Here is a 20,668-nt window from a genome sequence, read left to right on the forward strand (position 1 = left end):
AAGGTGTTGCGGTTACAGTTCGTTATGTCGAAGGTTCGTTAATCCGAAAATGAGAAAAGGCATAATATGTCATTCCTTAGCTAACGAAAACGGAATAAATGTGTATAACATGCACTTTTTAAAACGAACCTATTCATATTTACGCCTTATTACGTTCATGTTGCTGTAGTAGTTAGGCCTAATCGATCATTCCTTTTTTTTTCTTCAATGATTTCGTATATCAATTTTGTATCACTTTGTTATTATAGCATTGCATCTTGTTGTTGTTGGGTTTTTTTTTAATCTGTGAACGGACATGTTGAAGAACAACCCTGGCTGAAGCTTGTATACCGAGATGAAATGAAAATGAATGAATGAATGAATGAACGCCACATGAAACTTATTAACAATCCCTACTAGTATTTCATTCTTAGATTATCTAACATCTAGGTATACAGAACTTATGCTTCGGAACAACGAACATTCGAAAGAACGAGCATCGGTATTATGCTACACGAAACTGCCTTTCACAAGGCGCGAAAAAACAGTTTGAGTCATTGTTTACCAAAGCACTCCCCCTATTTGGGAAAAAAAAAGAGGGATACCATACTACCAGCTCCTTTTTCACCACCGCGCACGCTGGATTGTCGGGCGTGCATTTGTGTGTAGTCACGGAAAGAGAGAACGGCATGCTAGCCGTAAACGCACTCCTGGCAGTCAGTCATCGATCCAACAAGTGTCATTTGGATTGGGGAGTAATAAAGTGCCCAGTAGAGAGAGCCAGCCAGCTGAGCCGTAGCATCGCGGCGCAGCTTACAGGCAGCAACAACTGGCATCATCATGGCGACGTTTACATGCCGGGTGCAATTTATGAACGACACGGATCCTTTCGCTAGTACAGTCTTTGCAGAGCCTACCAGAGCCCCACACTTTCATTTTAACGAATATCTGCCACTTGAGGATCAATTACCAACGCTGCATAGGGTACTACAGCCGCCACATAAGGTATGAAAGATGCTGTATCGCCGAGTAGCGACATGGCTACGCTCTCGCTTTCGTGTGATGTGTCCTGCCGTTCTCGCAATACGGCAGCACAGATATTTGAGACCGGTGGCAAATAATATCCACCACCTGTTGTTGTTGCTGCCTCCCGGAACTTACGGGTGGAGTTCAGTACCGGTAGCAAGACCGCGGGATGGCTTATTTCTGTTGCTGGCGATTTACACTTTACAGGATATTATTTGTGGATGTTGTCGTTTAGACCCAACTTTAATGAAATCGTGTTAAGAACATTGAAAATTACTCTTCGTATAGCTATATATATAGGCTATACTATAGCCTATTTATAGACCTCTGCATAGGTAGACCTCTAATATAAAATTACTGACAGGAATACTATTACTAGGTGTTGCTTAACTTTTCTTCTTCTTCTTCTTCTTCCAATAAGTACATCACTCTCAAAGAGTATTGTCGACTTTTACAGTTGATGATATTACTGTGTATGCTAAGCCTACACTATACGGCTAAAAAGCTTATTGGGCAACAAATTTCAAGAAGGAAAAGATACATTATGGGTGCATGGTGTTCTTGTCTGTCACTACACTGGTGCAAGTGTTGATGAGAGTTGAGTTAGAAATTCTAATTCTGTGATTTATATAGTTTACCCAGTCTGTGCACACAGATCAAAAGAACATTAATAGTAATTAGTATGTAGCGTTAACATACGTATGTACTTTCATATCGATCCATGTGTCTCAAATTCTGGAAACCGAAATGGCACCAAAATCACATATGAATAGTTTTATTTCCAGTTACTCAGGCAAATATGAACGAAATCTGGAAGCATCAATATTGACATCGACTTTCATCTTCGCGAGCTACTGTGGTGTGCACTGCCTGCACAGTCTGAACCTTAAGTTAGCCATCTAATATTTTGCAATGCATCTTTCAAGTAATCGAGAGCAAATAATGAATGTTCAATTGAATTACTTCAAGGTGTGGCTAGTTGACTCAAGTTGGATGACAAATACAGTTCCTAGATCGCATGAGACCATACATAGAAGTATATTAGATGGAAATTTCTATCTAGATGGAAAAACTGTTAGAAACATACATTATACAGACAGACAGACATACATTTCTCAATAATACCAACTTCTTTCAACTGGCTACAATCATTACACATGGATTTTTAGCTCCTGTGTGTTGGATTCCATTTGCATAATATTTGACGGCTAACTTCAGGTCAAGACTGTGCAGGCTGCATACGACACAATTTCTTGCGAAGAGTGAGTTGCCAATAGTTTTGAGTGACAACTTGAAAGTCGATGCCGAACTTGGCACTTTCTGAAAATTGATTTGCAAAGTTCAAATTCATGTAATTGGAAATAGGCTACATTGTATTAAAGGACAAGTTCACCTTCATAAACATAAGGATTGAGAGAATGTAGCAATATTAGTAGAACACATCATTGAAAGTTTGAGGAAAATCAGACAATCCGTTCAAAAGTTATGAATTTTTGAAGTTTTTGTGCAGTACCCGCTGGATGAGAAGACTACTGCAGTGTATGAATAACTTAGATGTCACATGCGTACAACAATATAAGGAAAATATAAAGAGAATTTCACAAAATTCCATCTTTTGAAAAAAGTACACATTCCCCTGACTCGTTACCAATAAATGTGTTGGGTAATATTATTCCCCCTGCCTTTAGAAAGAGGCAAGTCAATTGCTCTTTTATTATGCGAAAAAAGTGAAAATATGTTGAATTTTCTTTTATATTTTCTTTATACTGTTGTACGCATATGACTCACAAGCTGTAGTAGTCTCCTCATCCGGCGGTTCCAACACAAAAATTAAAAAAATTCATAACTTTTGCATCGATTGTCCAATTTTCCTCAAACTTTCACTGATGTGTTCTACTAATATTGTTGCATTTTTCTCAATCCTTATGTTTATGAAGGTGAACTTGTCCTTTAAGTAGGAATCCTGTGATTTTGGTGCAGTTGGGTTAAATGTGGAATTTGAGACATCTACTGTACATGCACATGAATGTGAAAGTACATTTTGCTTAGCACCACAGTAACATGATGTTTGTGGAAGCTGTTTTGTTCATTGTGCTGGAGACTTTCTATTTTGCCTATTTAACAGTGGAAAGGAATTAGGAACAGACTTCTTAAAGCACAATTTTTTAGATTGATCACTCATTTAGATTGAGAGAATCCTACAAGAATATCATGAGTGGCAAGATTCTATCAGTTGGTAGCTTTTACTTTTAAAACTAAGATGCCTACCATAGGAAATTTTAGAGAACTGATCATTTAGCAAACTTTACTAGTTTAGTAGAAATGGGATCTTTGACAGTTTGAGTCTAACCCACCTGCATTTGAAATGTAGCCCTGATGAATGATACATGCTATAGCAACAAATTCAGCCCTTTTTTATTCTTTTCTTTTTTATAGGCCAAGTGTAAAGGAATGCACTGTTGTATTGTTTTAGTTCTACTGCATTTAATGCGAGTCATGCATCTTTTGTCTTCTAGCAAAGTGGGCAAACATGAGATTCTGCAATGGATACAGCATGCAATCATGTGGCACCATTCGTGAATGTTCAGGGCAGTAAACAACTACATACAGTAGACACAACTCCTGTGTTGCCCGCACATCTGCTTTCAGAAAGACATGCACACAAGACTTTGTACATCGTCAGTCATCATGTGGTAATTAGTCCAACTTGCACTTGATATTTCATCAGCAGTTTGTCTGCAGGACCATCGAGCCCCCTAGACAGGCAGCGGGCGGCATTCTGCAGAAAAGCGCAGAGGGGGTTAAGCGTATTAATCCCCCGGACTTACAGGATACTGTATTGGATGTCGTTTTCCAAAAAGAGAAAAATCTTCCAGAAAAGCAGAAATTGTTGGTCTCTTTTGTACATGTAGCGCCCCATTTAGTTTGCTTCCCTGCGCAAGGCTTCAAAGTTCATGTACTGACGGAGAATACTTGTTGACATTCGTCCCCACTGCTGGTTTTTTTTTTGTTTTTTTTTTTGTTTTTTTTTTTTTGCGTCGTCGTGTAGTTGAGAACACCCGCTGTGCAGTCAAATACACTCAGGTCAGCACCAGCCATAGCTGTCCTGTCCCTTTGGCGTTTTTCCCCTTACTTTCTGGTGAAAGATTCAGGGGAAATTCAATAAATGGCTGAAATTCCATGCAAATTAAATTTCTGTTTGTGGCTGAAGTCTGTAATACATATTTTCCAAGAAAAAAATGAGAAGATATTAATGACATTTTGAAGATTTGTAAAACACATCCAATGCTTTTATGAACCAAGAAGGTTACCTGAACCATTTGCAGTGACACTCACTGGACATAAATTGTACACTTGCAGGGCCAGCGCAAGCGGAGTGGAGGGGGCTTGGGCCCCCCACTTTTATTTTTGTTGCATAATACAAAGGAATACAGAGGGTTTAACAATTTGGGCCCCCCTTTATTTTACCCTGGAAGTGGCACCAGAAAAATGTGGTGAAATCTTTTTTTAATTTATTTTTTATTTTTGTTGCTTGTCAGCCAAAGTTGTACCAGAAAATTGCGGTGAAGGCTTTTGTTTTTTGTTTTTGCTTGTCAGCTGATGAAACCCGGAAGTAGCACCAGAGATATAAACTGCCCCCCCCCCCCCAACTTTTAAAATCGTTGCCCTGGCTGGCCCTAACTTGTAACAAAGTACATGATCTGCTGGGCCCCATTTCATAAAAGATGTTAGGATAGCAACTCTTGCATGAATGACAACTTCCTGTAGCAACAGCCAATCAGGAAGCTGAATTCTTGTCATTACCATGACAATTGCCATTCCAACAAGAGTTGCTATCATATCAACTTTTTTATGAAATGGGGCCCTGAAGACAAAACTTCTTTGTTTTTGAACAATCAGAGAATTTTGCTCATTCATGAATAAATAATAAATGAATTCTCTGCAAGTTGAAGACTTTCGTCATCTCTGGAGAAGAATAGTGCAGGTACATTGTATCATAGATTTTGCAGTCTGATGAAAATAAATGCATGTAATTGTTTTTTCCTTTTATTTTATAGAGAAACTGCAAGTAGTTACTCCCACTCTCACGGAGCTTTATCCATGAACATGTTTTTGTTTACTCATTACCTTGATGGTCATTACAGCATGATAGCTGCCATGGAAACGAAATTCTTTGTCTCAAAACATACACCAAGCCCAGTTGTTAACAATGTGCACGTGGAAGTAATAAGGCTGCTTAACTGGCACAAATTGCCAAATTACTTCCTTGGTGCCAGCACTCAAACTGTCTGGATTCTTGCCCCGTCTGTGATGTCACTAAATCTCAGACTTCCTCTGCCTCATGATGCGGCGGAGCGCCGCGAGTGGTTTGAGTCGGTTAAAAGTGGCGATCGGCGTGCCACGAAGCCACGATGTTTGCCCCTCGCAGTATCCAAACTGGGTGTTCAGTGGAGTTAGTAATCTTCCCTGAACTTGATGAAAACAATGCAAATGAATGCCTCTCGCTCCGTCTCTATCTCCCTTGTTTTTTTCTGATGCTATTATCTCTGTGTGCTGTTGTCTCCACTTGTTTACTCCCCCGCTTCGAGGCCGATCCTGAGTTTCCGCAGGTGTCCTGCCCGTTGTAATCCCTGTCTCACCCTTTGTTTGATCATCGGATGTTCGTCTCCATTTTGCATTGCATCACGAGCAGACATTTGATCAAGCTAAAAGATCTGTGTTAAATCATTGCCTTTGTTTTGTGTCATTTTGTGCTAATACCTTGTTTTTTTACAAATGCTAGGTTTTGTAGAAACCCTATCATGTTTTTGAAGTAAACTTACCTCAAATTGTTGCATATTAACCAGATCCAAAACAAGGCAGTGCTGGGCAACCGGTACAATCTACCTGTATTGTAGTGGACATATTTATTATCAAACAAGTTTTACTTTCAAGCAGCCGTGTTTGGTCTTTACAGGCACCCACTGGCTGGATGAGTACAATTTTAATCTTTAAGCATGTTATGTACACCATTGGCTTGTAAGATTCTCTTCCTTTGTTTTATCAGTCTGTAAAGAGATTTTGTATGAAAACAGATTTACTTTGCTCCATTTTTCAGGCCACTATCCTTTAGGAAATGGACATTTAGAAGGGACCTACAATGCTATTGCCTATAAATGACCCACAAAACAGCATAAACTATGTGGTATGGTCAATTTTTTTAACTTCACCTTCTACCAGAGCACTTTGTATTAAAGGGGAAATCCAGTCCAAATATAAGATAGTCTGATAAAAAAGAGTAAAATTTTATGAGTTCAATGGATTTCCTCTTTAAATATGTACTTTTTTACAGAGTGATCCAATCTGTTAGTCCTACATTGTAGTAGCCTGAGAAAGTCATTAGCTTGTTAAAGGGATTGCCATTTAAATGCCAAAAATTGATATAATCAAACCGTGCACTGTACTCACCTAGATCCTGTTCTGGAGGACTGTGAAGGTTATTGCAAGGAAATGCAAACTGTGTGATATTGGGAATTGTTCAGCGCTAGAACTGAATGCATTGTTAATTGTGGGCGAAGCTTCAGACTGTATGCCCTTTATACCGTGACACAACTGCCACAAATGTGTGTGATGCCATTAGCTGTAGTGCTGCCATTAGCTGTAGTACTGCTAAGAATGTATGATTTAACAGATGCTGTTGATGATGAAGGATTGTGACTGTATGTTTAAAAATATCATACACTGGAGAATATTTTGTAAAGTTTTAAAGGGTCAAAGAAGAAATGCTTTTCATATCTTTCTCGAACACCCTTACAGATATAGAAATAATCTGTGAGTAAAGTAGATGTGTGGGTTTCTGACAATATGAGCCTTGCTCAGACAGACATTAAAGGTACCATTCATCATTGGGAGCAGTGATTTAAAAAATGTTCCGAGTTGTCACATTTGATGGGTATTGTGTAGATCAGTTGTATCACAAAACATTCTACCATAATATTATAAAAACTTTGCAACAAAGCCTAAAATAGAAGGAGATAATGATATCACCATTTTTCTCAATAAGCCATAACTGTAGACGGTTTATTCTAGAAACAATTTTATTAGAACTACTGTTCACATTTTGTATATTATCATTGATTATACTGATTCACATTTTTACATTGGTTGTTTCTATCCCAAACTCACATTTTAAGAACTATTGTGAAGCTCTAAAGCTGGGTTTTTGTTTCATCTGCAAATGGTAAATAATTCCTTTAATTTGAAATTACTTTTGAGAGTTTGTGAAAGAGGGGATGGCACCATTTAATCAGTTGGCATGAGAGAAACATTGTTCCACAGGTCGTTGGCCAAGACGAGTGTGAATCAGGAACAGGCACCTTTGCTTCCTTTGTTTTGCAAGGGGATGGGGTGGGGGTTGAGGTGGACAGATCAGCAATCACTGGCCAGTCATTGTGAAAATATTTGGTCATTAGGTCTACTTTCTGTGTCTCCCTTTGAGTCCTGATTTGATGCAAATTTTAGCAAGCTTTGTTGAGTTCACTTCCTGGTTTGTTTTCCTCATCCTGTCCAACTTCAATACAACCCATTAGCATTCTGTCATGGGAAGGTGTTTCCTGCTCACAGTTTATTTCCAGACTGAAGTTCCCAGGGTCTATTACATGTACTCGTTTGCTGTTAACAATTTTCATTACTACTTTGCTTTATAGCAAAGAAAATTCGATAAGATTTGGCAGTTCCTGTCAATTATTTGCGCTTCCTTTATCAACCACGAAGACAGACGATGCCTTTTTTGTGTGTGTGTGTGTGAATGACATTACAGCATACCAATAAAAAAAAAATCGGAGGTTCAGCTGTCAGTGCATTAAACATGAACTTTAGCCTTATATTTTCAACTTGTTGACTTGTAATATACTAATTGCATCTTCAAAAGGAACCCAATAATTTGCATAGGCAGTGAACAAGTTTATTAACTGCATTCAAATGTGGTTGAAATTCCACAATCTTTCATGTATTACATCTTGTTCAACACCAGCATTGGTCCGACAGTACCAGACTGGTAAAAATCACTGTTGAGCAAGTAACTTTTCAGGAATTGCTGAATTTACTGATATGACATGACCAGTAAAAAAAAAAAAAAAAAAGTAAAAAAAAAATAACAACATTGTCAGGGCCAGTCAAAGGAGATCAAGACGAGTAAATTCTGTATTGCAACTGATTGACAAATTGCCCTACATGCACTGTAGACATAAATAAGCCCCGAATTTTAATCAGTGTTAATCAACTTGATGCAAGAATTTCATGAATTGGAAGGGTCAGTAAATTTTAGGTTTTGAGAAGTAAAAGATTGAAAACTGGGTATACTGGTCTGACAGGCACAGGTCTGACCGGTAGAAAAAATGGTAAGTGTGTAGCCGTGTTGTTTGTCATAAACTGCAAGATGTTCCCACATCAGATTTTACAAAGTGCAAGCAATTATGTCTTTTTACCCTGCTGTTGGGATACGGGTTCATTCATTTTTGCAGCGTTTTGTTAAAAAAATAACCCCCACCTCACGCACACACACACACACATGTAGACCTACTTGTATTTATGCGGTAAGATAAATGGGGAGAAACTAAAGAAGTGATAAAATGCATGTTTTCATTCATCCTGGTCCTTCTCTGGAAAGTAGGATGGAAGCCATTGAGACACCTACAGGGACCTTTTGTTCCCGTTCTTCACACGGCCGTTCTGCTTGGCGAGATGTACAGGACTTGCCAACACCACGCATGGTTGGGCCTGTAATGGGGTGACACATAATCACGTTCTATTGACTGTGGTCTCAATCTCAGACTCGGATTTTCTTTGACCTCCAGCTGCGAAGGCTCCAAACTCCTACGATTGTCATGATCTCCATTTGTTTTGATGTCCCTTAAACTTCCATGATATCTCCTTCCCCCTCCCACTGTGATTTCTTGTTGATCTCGTGGGGATAAATTCATAATACAAAGCAAGAAATTAAAACAGTAAATGTTTCTACAAGTATATTGTTGTATCTAGCCAAGAATCATTGTACAAGGATCAGAGGATGCTGATGGGAATTAGGAAAAGTGTTTCCAAACATGTTACAGTATATGCTGGTATAAGATCCATAATTTGTGTCTACGAGGCCAATCAGAAACATAAAATCGCATTGTATTTCTGAATATGTTTTGTCATAATTTTGGTCTTAGATGCATAGTGACGTTATTGAGTAATCTTCTACCTACGGTACGCTGTAAAATGTCATAGTACCATTGTACAATTTATGTGTAATACAGATGTATGGTGAAGTATTTGCTGATATTTGATATAGGACCTACAAAAATTGTAGGTACTTTGGATGCTCCAGCATGGATTGCACTACAGAATAAGCATCAAAGGATGAGGCCAAGTGAACACTGACTTTTTAAAAACTCGATTTCTACAGCATGTATCACACATCATTGTTTTGGTCCTGGGATTCACTCAGTAATCAATTATCTTTTGTTGTTATTCAGCTTAGATTGTTGCCCTTGCAAGCAGTACAAAGAGTAGTACGACAAAGCAATGTTTGTGACATTTGCACTCAATATGTGCCATTGTCGTACAAAGAGAAGTGTTGTGTGGCATTGATTGCATGTCTTCTTCTGATTTGTCTGGTTTACATTACTGTCAGAGTTTATGAGTTTAAATCCTTTGGTGTGAGACTGCCTCACAAATTATCAACTGGAGATGAATTGAGCGGTGATGATGAGTTGACATTTCTTTTTTTACTGTGTATGGAGTGGAGAAGACAGATCTACAAGAGAGTAAAAAAAGGAGAACATTCTTCAGACATTGCTTCAGATGGCAATACACATTATATCAGCTTGCTCTTAGCATTGATGTAGAAATTATACAATCAATGTGCACACATCAATATCTCACTGGAAGAAAGTTTATGAAATGACAAAGACAAGTAAATATAAAAATTGTAGTAAACTTAGAACACCATAGATCTATTGGCAAGAAAATAACTGACTTCCAGTAACTGGCATTAAGATTTTACTCTCATTTCGTTTGTTTCCCAGTAATTTAAAAGTGCAAAGTTGGTTTACACTTCCTTTGTACACTGTATTTTAGTTTTGTTGCCTTGACATGCCATAACAAAGCCTTGTTTAGGAAGAGATCCCTCTAAATGCTCAGGAACATTATTTTTACCATTAAGAACTTTTGAACTTCATTTCCTTCTGTCAGAGATCCTGATGCAGTACATTGTAATGGATTTGACATTGTAATGGATTGTTCACAATATGAAATTTGCTTGCCCTCTTATTCACGCAATAACTTGCAACCACTGTTGTTAGAATAGGCGGCAAGCAAACCACAAGCCTTTCCTTTTAGTCCCACATATAAGGGAGTCACCGCTTCGGAAGTTTTTGGGCCCTGGCTGTGGAAATCCGCTCATCCCAGAGGGATTAAGGCGTTTCTTGTTGCTGACTTCTTCACGGGTTGCTTGAGTAGTCTTGGAAAGCAGAACACACAGTGTATCATACAAACGTTGTTCGTGTAGGGTTAGGTTCACAGATTCGCAAACGTGTCACTTTTCCATGAACTGTAGTAATAGTTGTTTTAAAAAATGTTGGACTGCAGACCTACATATGCTAGTTTCCATGCTTTTTTTTTTTTCTGATTTCAAAGAGAACACAAGGTGAAATGTCAGGTAGTGCATTTTAAAAGATATTTCTCCAATTTGCCCAAATGGGTATTTTGCATATTAAAGGCCCCATTCTCCGCAGAGACAGGCACATGTACCTGTTCAGTTCACCTGCCCGACAGTAAGTTTTAGGTGCTGTGGACAAGTGAGCAAGTCAGTTTGTAGTACAGCAGTCTCTGCATGATTGACTACCTCTTTTGTCATGTAAGGAATGCTCTGCCAGACACTACCTGATTACTCTACAACCAGAAACCTTTGCGTTCAATTTAATAAAATTACAAATTTCATGACAACCAAGTTTTATGAAATGAAACTACACACGAATGAAAGTTCTTGTATGCACTAAATAATGCGTTGGATGCCAGTTGCAATTTGCAAAAGAATTTTTACCACGAAAAAGACCATTGGCTTCAATTTGCAAAAATGTCATGCTGCAGATATTTCTTGCTTTACAATATATACATTTGTACAGAGACTGCAGTACCCTGCCCAGGCCTGTACCTTACCCCGACTAGAGTTACAGGCTTTCACCTTCTCAAATGATATTACTTATGAAAAGGTGATTACTTTTATGATATACACTGTAATCTTCATACCTCAAGAGGCTGAGATTATAAAATGTTCTATTTGCAGAATGTTGTAATGTACTAGTAGGTATATTGTGTGATTTATAGGCCTACTCATGAAAACATACAATGTATAAGATTGGTCTTTTGGTAATGGCCATGCCAGTGACATTAGAATTGGATGAAGTAGTTTGAAGATTACAACTACCGGTAGTTATTGATCAGCTGTTGATTTGTGTTCAAATTTCTTGTCCGAACAGATGAAACTTTTAGCGAGTTGTATTGTCCTCTATTGATTAAATTTTAAAATTTAAATCACATTAGTCATGGAACTGGGCTTTAATATGAAATAAGCAGAGCTGATCATCATCTTTTTTTCTTATCATACATGATATTAGAAATATCAGTGAGGTTATATAGAATTAAGTTAAAAATGGAATGTTGAATTTACTGATGGCAGACACTTTCCGCTGTAGACAGCCAGCTGAGTATGAAGGAAAAACACTGGGAGTATGCTTAAGTTACAAGACCTTGAGAAAGCAAAAATTACTGATGTATACTGGTATATAAATGTAGATGTTACTCTGAGCAGGGTTGTTATACTGTGAGATAAGCATATGAGAGGAATAATTTCCGCATAGGCCTTTGATGAGTTTTGCGTTACATTTCTCACATTTCCAAAGAGAGCGTTTTATGCCAGCGTGCCTACCAAGGGTAACACAATACCAACAGCTTGCGAGTGATCCATGCACAGTGTATGGTACGATGTTAAACTGTGTAGGCCTAATGGATCGGACCTAATTCATTTGCACATGCAGTTCAGGTCAGGACAACTACAAGTAGCTGGCTTGCATCACTATGGGTATTTCCAATTAATCTTTGTCAAGACGCTGAATATTTAAAAGGTATAAAAGGCTGATGGCAAAAGATTAGAAATGCAAGATGCTAGTTTTTATTTAAGGAGTGATAGAAGCAATTGTAAAGCAGATTTACAGTGTACAGTGTAATTGTAAGACTTTTCAGTGTTACAAACAACAGCTTAATACTACATGATGAACAGATCTAGACACTGACAGTACACACGTACAGCATGCTAGAGATACATCCCATAGCTGGGAATTGCCGTAAAGAGGCCACTCCAGAGAGATTGCAGCACTGTATTCAAGTACTGTATATACTGTAAAATAGGAGACATGGCAGAGTGAATATTTGAATAAAATACACCAATACTCGGAGGCCATGGCTAGTGGAATGCTCAGGAGTCGTGTAGCATTGCATCCTACGAGTAAGGAATGTGAGCTGATTATGTGACCATTCCTGTACTGCTGTAGGACTTTAACCCGTTGAGGACGAGTCCCGAGTATACATGTACTTGGGCATGTGTCTATGGGAAATGCGTGTTGTAGCAAAGTCAGTCCATCCTCAGCGGGTTAATATTATTTGGCTTAAAAAACAACAACATTTTGCTGGAAATTTGGGTCTCACATCGCAGTGTTTCAAGGCAAACATTTGGCTTGATTCTGCCTTGCAGTGTTTGCAGTCATCATGTCCATATTGTACATCATTCTAGAAGGCCAGGAAAGGTTCATTGCTGTGGTCAAAGTGAAAAGTAAATGCAGAGACTCCAACTCTCCCGTTTTCAACGGGATATCTCCCGCCAAAAACCCTTTTTTGCAAAATCTCCCGTTCTCAAGCTTGAGATTTAATTTCTCCCTCCCTGGCTCTGTGTCTCCCGTTGGAAAGGATTTCTTACTTATTGCTATTGTATGTTGAAAAAAAATCAGCCTTATAGCACCAGAGAGCATCTAGAACCCTAGGAACTTCGCACACATCAACTTGGAGTCTCCCGTTTGCTAGGGGTTTCAGGCGGGAGAATCTCCAGATCAGAAGGTGCTTTGGGTTGGAGTCTCTGTAAATGTACTTGTCGACGTATGATATCAATCTATCAGTTTGCACTGTTGTATAGGATTGTTGCATGAAGACACATCATACTCATTTTACCTATTACAGTAATGAAATGTAAATGTTCAATAGAAACTGTCTGTATGGAATGTATTGAAAATGGAAGTGTGAAGATTTGTTTTTCTCAAATGATTTCCATGAATTGTAGGGGAAATCACCAAGTGGTTGGGAATGAAAAGAACCTACACTGTACTGTGGAATGCCGCTAGATTCAAAGTGAATGCCCTTGTTTTTCTTGAGTACTCTTTTTAGAACATTTTTTTGTATCTCAGTCAGCAACTATCAGCCTTGCCTTTGATAGTGATTCTTTGCTTCTGATTGATTACTCATCAGACATTGTGTCAGTTATTTGATACCTGTGCCAATCTTTGCTTCTCTGTCTTCATTCTCCTCACTGTTTGTCTGTCTGTCCGTCTGTCTGTCCCTCTCCAGTTGGAAGATTGCGGATTACAGCTGTCACACAATGGGACATACCTGGACTTGGAACAGTCCATCGATGACCAGAAGGACGATTTTGAGGGTTTTGAGCGCAAGTAAGTCCACAACTTTCTCTCTCTCGTTTGACCGTCAGACAAACATTTATTTGATAGTGGTAGACTGTGTTACCAACATGTTCAAATTCTGTGTAAATGTGAACGCCCAGCTTAAAGCCCCCCCCCAAAAGTCAAAGATTTAAGTCATTTAAGATTCTTTGTAATGGACTTAAATATGTCAGTTGGGTTGACGTGCTCAAATTCTAATTTAAAGGACAAGTTCACCTTCATAAACATAAGGATTGAGAAAATGCAACAATATTAGTAGAACACATCAGTGAAAGTTTGAGGAAAATTGGACAATCGATGTAGAAGTTATGAATTTTTTAAATTTTTGTGTTGGAACCGCTGGATGAGGAGACTACTACAGCTTGTGAGTCATATGCGTACAACAGTATAAAGAAAATGTAAAAGAAAATTCAACATATTTTCACTTTTTTCGCATAATAAAAGAGCACTTGACTTGCCTCTTTCTAAAGGCAGGGGGAATAATATTACCCATGACATTTGTCGGTAACGAGTCAGGGGAATGTGTACTTTTTTCAAAAGATGGAATTTTGTGAAATTCTCTTTATATTTTCCTTATATTGTTGTACGCATGTGACATCTAAGTTATTCATACACTGCAGTAGTCTTCTCATCCAGCGGGTACTGCACAAAAACTTCAAAAATTCATAACTTTTGAACGGATTGTCTGATTTTCCTCAAACTTTCAATGATGTGTTCTACTAATATTGCTACATTCTCTCAATCCTTATGTTTATGAAGGTGAACTTGTCCTTTAAGTTTATCTTACTTGAGAGAGTAATCTTTTCTTTACTGACTGTCAAAATTTTGCAGCATAAAACAAAACAGAAATTGAGAAATTAGCATTTTTCTGGCCAGACCACATTTTTCTGGACAGGCGCTGCTTTCAATGGGAGATATAATATCTTTTCATTGATACTTGCGCACAACACACCTGAGTGACCCTATCTTTAAATCATCTTTTCTCCCTTTTCGAATGAAACTCCATCTCCCAACTCTCTCTTTCCATTTCAATCACTTTTTGAATGGGTCAATAGGATGGTCCAACTTTAACATGTTATCATTTTAAAGCTTAGAGCGTACTCTTTTAACATGTTTAGAAATATGAAAATTCATTTTGGCGTGCTTTTTGAGGATTTTGAGCTGGGCAGTAACATATATTATATACAGTACATGACAGAAGTTGTTCCTAGCAACCAGAAAGCATAATGCAATCATTCCAAAGAATGAAGAGAGAGTAGTCTGGTTTTACTGACACAGCAATAGAACATGCATACAGATTGAATTCCAACCAATGAATATGTATGAAGTTGACAAGGGGCTAAATTCTGTTAAAAATTGCATTATTGAAGCCCTCAAGCAAAATACTGTTGCCTGTTGCCTATTAGTAGAAATCTTTATGTGTGTGTATGTTTTGTTTTACAAAGTTTTATATGATATATGTTTTGATTTAAAAAAAACAAACAAAATGATTAGGGCTACCTAAGAAATCATAAATCCACTGGTACTATTGAGTCCGTGAAATGTTTCATAACCTGCATTCATCCATTATATTTGACACCGCCCCTCAGCTAGACACCAGATTGGCCAGAGTGATGTCTGCCTCTTGTACCTTTCTTTCTTGATGAGTCAAATCAGCAGTGAGGAAGGCATTTTGTGCTGTTTTGTTAGGCATTCTTTTTTTTTTTCAGAGTCCTTCATCAGTGTTGATTTAGGCTTTTCATGGGTCTATATCCTGAGATGACATCTTGTTTATATGACCTTGTGTCATTGTGTGCAGTGTAAAGCAACGGACTGGCACACAAATGAAATACAAAGTTCAAACTTCGAATTCCATGCTTGGCTAGACATACCAGCAAGAATGTCATTTTGAGCTTTCAGAGTCTACAGTGTCTAGATGGTTTCTATCCTCCCATACCCTTTGCAGGAGAGATCTCAAAATGGAGAAAAAATGACAAATTTTCATGATAATGTCTAAAGCAAGAGGTACATGTGTGTCTTCTTTTTTCAGAACATGAACCAAAGAACGTGTTCATGAAACTTTCACAAATTTTGTGAGGTGCCAAGATTCACAAAAGTGAAAGGCATGCAAAAAATGTTTCTACATGGTGCATTGTATGCCAGTGGCAATTTGTGAAAGTTTCATCCTGCGAAAAGGCTGTTGGCTCTAATTCATGAAAGCTTCATTCCACAAATGTTTCTGGTGTTACATTTTAATACTATTGTTAGTACAATGTATGTATTACAGCTAGTAATCACACTTATTCACACTCATTACATAGGCCTATATATGACAAATGGATTACTTTAAATAGGTGTGTCATTTGTCCCCCCCCCCAAAAAAAAAACAAAAAAACACACAAAAAACAAAAACAAAAACAAAAACAAAAACAAAAACAAAAACAAAAAACATACAATTTCAGGATATGAAAACTATAACTTATTTATACTCACATCATACAGAAAATCCCATCTGATTTGCTTCAGTGGTCAAAGAGAAATGAGGATTTGGAGAGCATGTCAGGAATCCCTTCTCTCCAAGTTCTGTCCATTGCGGTTCCAAGAGCATCCAAGTGTTTATACTTGAAAGAAACACACCCAGGACATGCTTTACAAGAATCTAAATTTCTCTGTGACCACTTAACCAAATTGAATGGGGTTTTCTGCAAAAAAAAAAAGGCTAAGATGTTATATTTTAAGACTCTGCAATATAGCATTCAGACAGATTATTCATATTGGAAGTTATATTCTATGCAAAAATCTGATTTTATTTTTTTGGGGGGGACATACTGTAGAGCTCCAATTATCACATCATGTATGTCTGTTCTTGTTAGGAGGTTTAGAGTTGTTTCCACCAAGTATCCATATGTTTGCAGTATTTTGTTTCTCTCTGAAGTGTGACCTCTGACCTCAGCTGTGATTCAGCTGGTCCCAATTAATGATGGGTGTGTTGGAATTGAATGTAATGTATTGGATGAGGATAGTCTCTTCTAAGACTGAAGAAATGTAGTTTGTTGTGTGCTTTGGTATGTGTAGTACTACAATAGGTAGGCCCTGCACAGTTCTTGATTCCGACACTGCTGAATGATAAAAGCCGTTCATTCTACATTTGGCATCTCGGACATTGGCAGAACTTTTTATCAAAACATGAATTTCATTTTATATTCCCTATTTTTGCTATACATGTACATCTATACATTATAAACGTTTGTTGATATCCCTTCAGAGATATATTGCAGCACATGAATGTTGTATAATCAGTGTCATGTATGTTCTGTTATTAATGGTGTATGAGTAAACAACACTGTACACAGATCTACAGATCTGTGAGATAATGATCTGTGAGACACTGATTTGAACTAGAATTTCTTTGAACAGTGAAATATGCTTGAGAAATTTAAAATTGATTTTTGTTTCTATTTCTCTGTTTGTATGTGTGTGTGTTCATTTGTGTACAGGAGCAGAAACTCTGTCATTGTGCGAACACAACTCTCAGTGCGAGTACACGGAATCAAAGGTAAGAAATGTCAATAACGTCAATTTGCTGTTAATGTTGTAGTCAGGTTCAATCAATTGGAAGTACCTTTGCATCAGTCTTCTGTAGGATAAAATGTGCATTCATTGCCTTGCCTTTATGCTTTTGGATCCATCTTCATGAGAAAGTTATGGTTTTTGAAAGACATTACATACATGTTTATTATGCCATACTCTGTATGATTATTCAAACTAATGAATTCTTGCATCAAGTTGTTGAAGTATGCCCATGATTTTTTTTTATATTATTATTATGGCTACACTGTGCTACTAAAATACTGCATAATTGGTACTTACGTATGTTGATGAAGGGCAATTTGTCAACCAGTTGCAAAAGCATGCCATGACGTTTTGAATTTGTGCGTCATGTTAACCCGTTAGCATGTGCACGGCCTGTGGCCACCTTTCATGAAAATTTTGTGACCACTGATGGCAGCCACCCTTGTACATACATGGGTGTGAATATGTGGTTGTGTTGGTATTTGTTGGCTTTTATGTAAGAAAGTGTATGTTTCTTTGTTGTTGTTTTTTCATATCATAAGGGTACATTGTACATCACTACTCTGCAATTTGTATTTTGTTCATACAGTGTATGTACTGTACTTCCATCAATTTGTCTAAACTTGTGCAAAATAGTGTGTGATTTACTGCCTTCTTCCCTGAGTAGAGTTTGATGACACAAGAAACATCTAGGTGCACAAAAGATTAAAGTGAAAGTTAAGGATATTTAAGATTAAGAAAATGAAATATTCTTTTAATAATAAATACTTTGCCAAGCATCAGTACTATGCATTGTACATGCACAATTGTGTCATACATTGCAACCTGTCTGTGTGGGTATTTAGACAACCCCAAGTTATCGCACTGTAAGACAGTGCACTCTGTTATTCATCATTTATCAACTAGGGGAGACTGGGGTAATTGTGGCCCCCTTTTTCATATTTTCTTTTAATACAATTAAATAGAAAGTTCAATAATATTCTAATTAAGCAAATATACAGTCAGTGAATGTAACTATAATATCCAAAAGAAAGTATAAACCTGAAACTTTCCGTTTGCATATTAATTACAATTAAGTTAATGACTTTGTGGGGCCATAATTTCCCCGTGGGTTGGGGTATTTGTGGCCCCCTTTTATATAAAGATATAATGAATAAAATAATTCATAGAGTGAGAGTAATACACTATGAACTACATGAGAGCATGTAAAGGAATGATTTCCTAATCATAGCAGGCCTCATTTATCCATTTAAATTGATGTAGATAGTCAAGTTCATCCAACTTCAACTAATTCACAATTGGTCCTGATATGCTGGACAACAAAAAATTGTGATCTAAACATGATACATAAACAGTGAATAAATATGAAAGTCAATTCATCAACATATGACTGATTATCAAAACCAATGACTCTAAAGGCTCCAAAGGCTTAACAGGCTTTTCAGCCCCATTTTCTTCATTTTTGAAGCATTATTGCATCTGTCATATCATAATTATTTGAATATAAAAAGTGTAAGTCAGAGTCTATCATTTGTTGAGATTTGGCCTTGGATTTTGTGGCAAGATGACCTTGAGAGATGGAGTCCTTCACCTGAAAATATCCAAATCAAAGCTGCAATGATAATATAATTACACAGTATGCTCATTTGATAAATCCCAGTAATGAACCATGTTAATTGTGATTTTAAACTAGATCTTTGATTTTCTTGCATATATCCATAAATGTTCATAGCAAAACAGTGCTTTTCTATGGGGGGCCACAATTACCCTGAAGGGCATGTCTGAAACAATGGCCCTTTGTTCCAAGAATAGATGAAAGATTTTATGATTTGCTTCATAATCACTTCGGACAAGGTTTGTCACTTTGAAATAACATTATGAAAAAGAATTTGGAAATGAATAGAACATGTGACACTTAATTTAATAAAGTGAAGAGTTCACTTTTTACTCAGTGATTTTGACATGTACTGACAAAAGAGGTCCTCCTATCAAGGTGTTAATTGCTAAATGAATAGATATTGGAGCAAAGTAGTGGTAAGAAGTGACCTTTCACATACTACAGCTATAAGCTATTTCAACAGATAGAAGATGGTTTAATTATACATTTTATGTTGAGGGGCCATAATTGCCCCGGGGCCACAATTACCCCAGTCTCCCCACACACTATCACATACTTGACTGAAACATACAAAGTGAAAAAAGTGGATGTTTCACCTTGAAAATCCCAGTGGCATCCTATTAGAGAGCCTGTTACATCATGAGCTGTGGTGGTACATTTTCCTATCATTAGTCATTTCAGAGTCAGGCAAGCTTCTTGGGAGCGAACTGTAATTGGTAATTTAAAAGTCTGTATAAAGAAAACTCACACACACACAAAAGGATGTGAACAATCCAATCATAACACTACAGCCAGGGTACAAGTAATTCGTCAGTGTTCCTGGATGTGCATGTCCGGAAATGTTACAGTCCATGACACGAGAGGAGAGTGGTAGCTTTCCTGAAGAAGTCATCATTGTGCTGGAAATAGATGAGCTGATTTCAAAGGGGGGGGGGGGGGGGGGGGGGAGGGAATCATTCAGAGGTCACCAAGGCAACAGCACTTGCCATGGATCCAGCCCCAGCATCTTGATCTGTCTTCATGATTATCCTTGGAGTGTTGTGTTGGTCAAGCTTTTTCACCAATATTATAATGGCAAAATGTGATCTCTGATCTCGCTTCAAAAAGACAAAGTGTGTCTAGACGAAATGCCTGTGGCAGGGTTTTTTTTTTTTGTGTGTGAGATAAGACACAAATCTCCATGGAGGTCCTCACAGCAACTTGGATGAATCTGCCAGAATTAGAGCTATCTTTTATTGGGTCTGATTGCTACAGTGACTAATTTGTTTGTACTGGGTCAGACAGGCACGTACTTACCTGTCGGTAGGGTGAGAAGGTAGACCTGTCCCGCTCCTTTTCTGTCTCGTGTCTGGTGTACTGTCAGCCAGTGGTGTATTCTCCAGGCTCTATCACTACCCTCCCCCTCCCTTCCCCCCCCCCCCCCCCTTTCCACATCCCTTCCAACTACCTTTGTCTTCTCTTGGTGTGACAATTAGTGGCTTAGTTGTCAGACATGAATTTCCTCATACTGTTAATGATAGCTGCATTGATAGTTTCTCACCCCTACGACAGGATGATGTCATGTAGCTGGCATTGTGAGTACTAGACGTGGTTTAGTAGGCAACATTATGTACAAAAACGTGTAACTGAGTGTTAACACTGACAGGGAGTTTCGCCGCAAACCAGGCTTACTGTAGTACGCTGAGGCATAACCTCATATATTGTATACACTGGTAACATGCTGCAAATATTCACAATTCTTACCGAA

The 20,668-nt window shown here is 37.9% G+C and overlaps 1 protein-coding gene across 1 annotated transcript in view; it reads left to right on the plus strand.

The window, feature by feature from the left end:
• The first annotated feature begins 758 nt into the window (after positions 1 to 758).
• LOC139709485 (uncharacterized) overlaps positions 759 to 20,668 on the plus strand; it is a 175,074-nt gene continuing 155,164 nt past the window's right edge. Inside the window, exons 1-3 of the mRNA XM_071621445.1 lie at positions 759 to 984; positions 13,642 to 13,742; positions 17,228 to 17,286. Coding sequence (XP_071477546.1) covers positions 820 to 984; positions 13,642 to 13,742; positions 17,228 to 17,286 — 325 coding nt within the window. The 5' untranslated portion in view covers positions 759 to 819. The remainder of the gene's footprint in view (positions 985 to 13,641; positions 13,743 to 17,227; positions 17,287 to 20,668) is intronic.

The sequence above is a fragment of the Diadema antillarum genome, unplaced genomic scaffold (genome assembly GCF_040938485.1).
Source record: "Diadema antillarum isolate AM-2024a unplaced genomic scaffold, OU_Dant_1.0 seq00001438_RagTag, whole genome shotgun sequence".
Taxonomy (NCBI): domain Eukaryota; kingdom Metazoa; phylum Echinodermata; class Echinoidea; order Diadematoida; family Diadematidae; genus Diadema; species Diadema antillarum.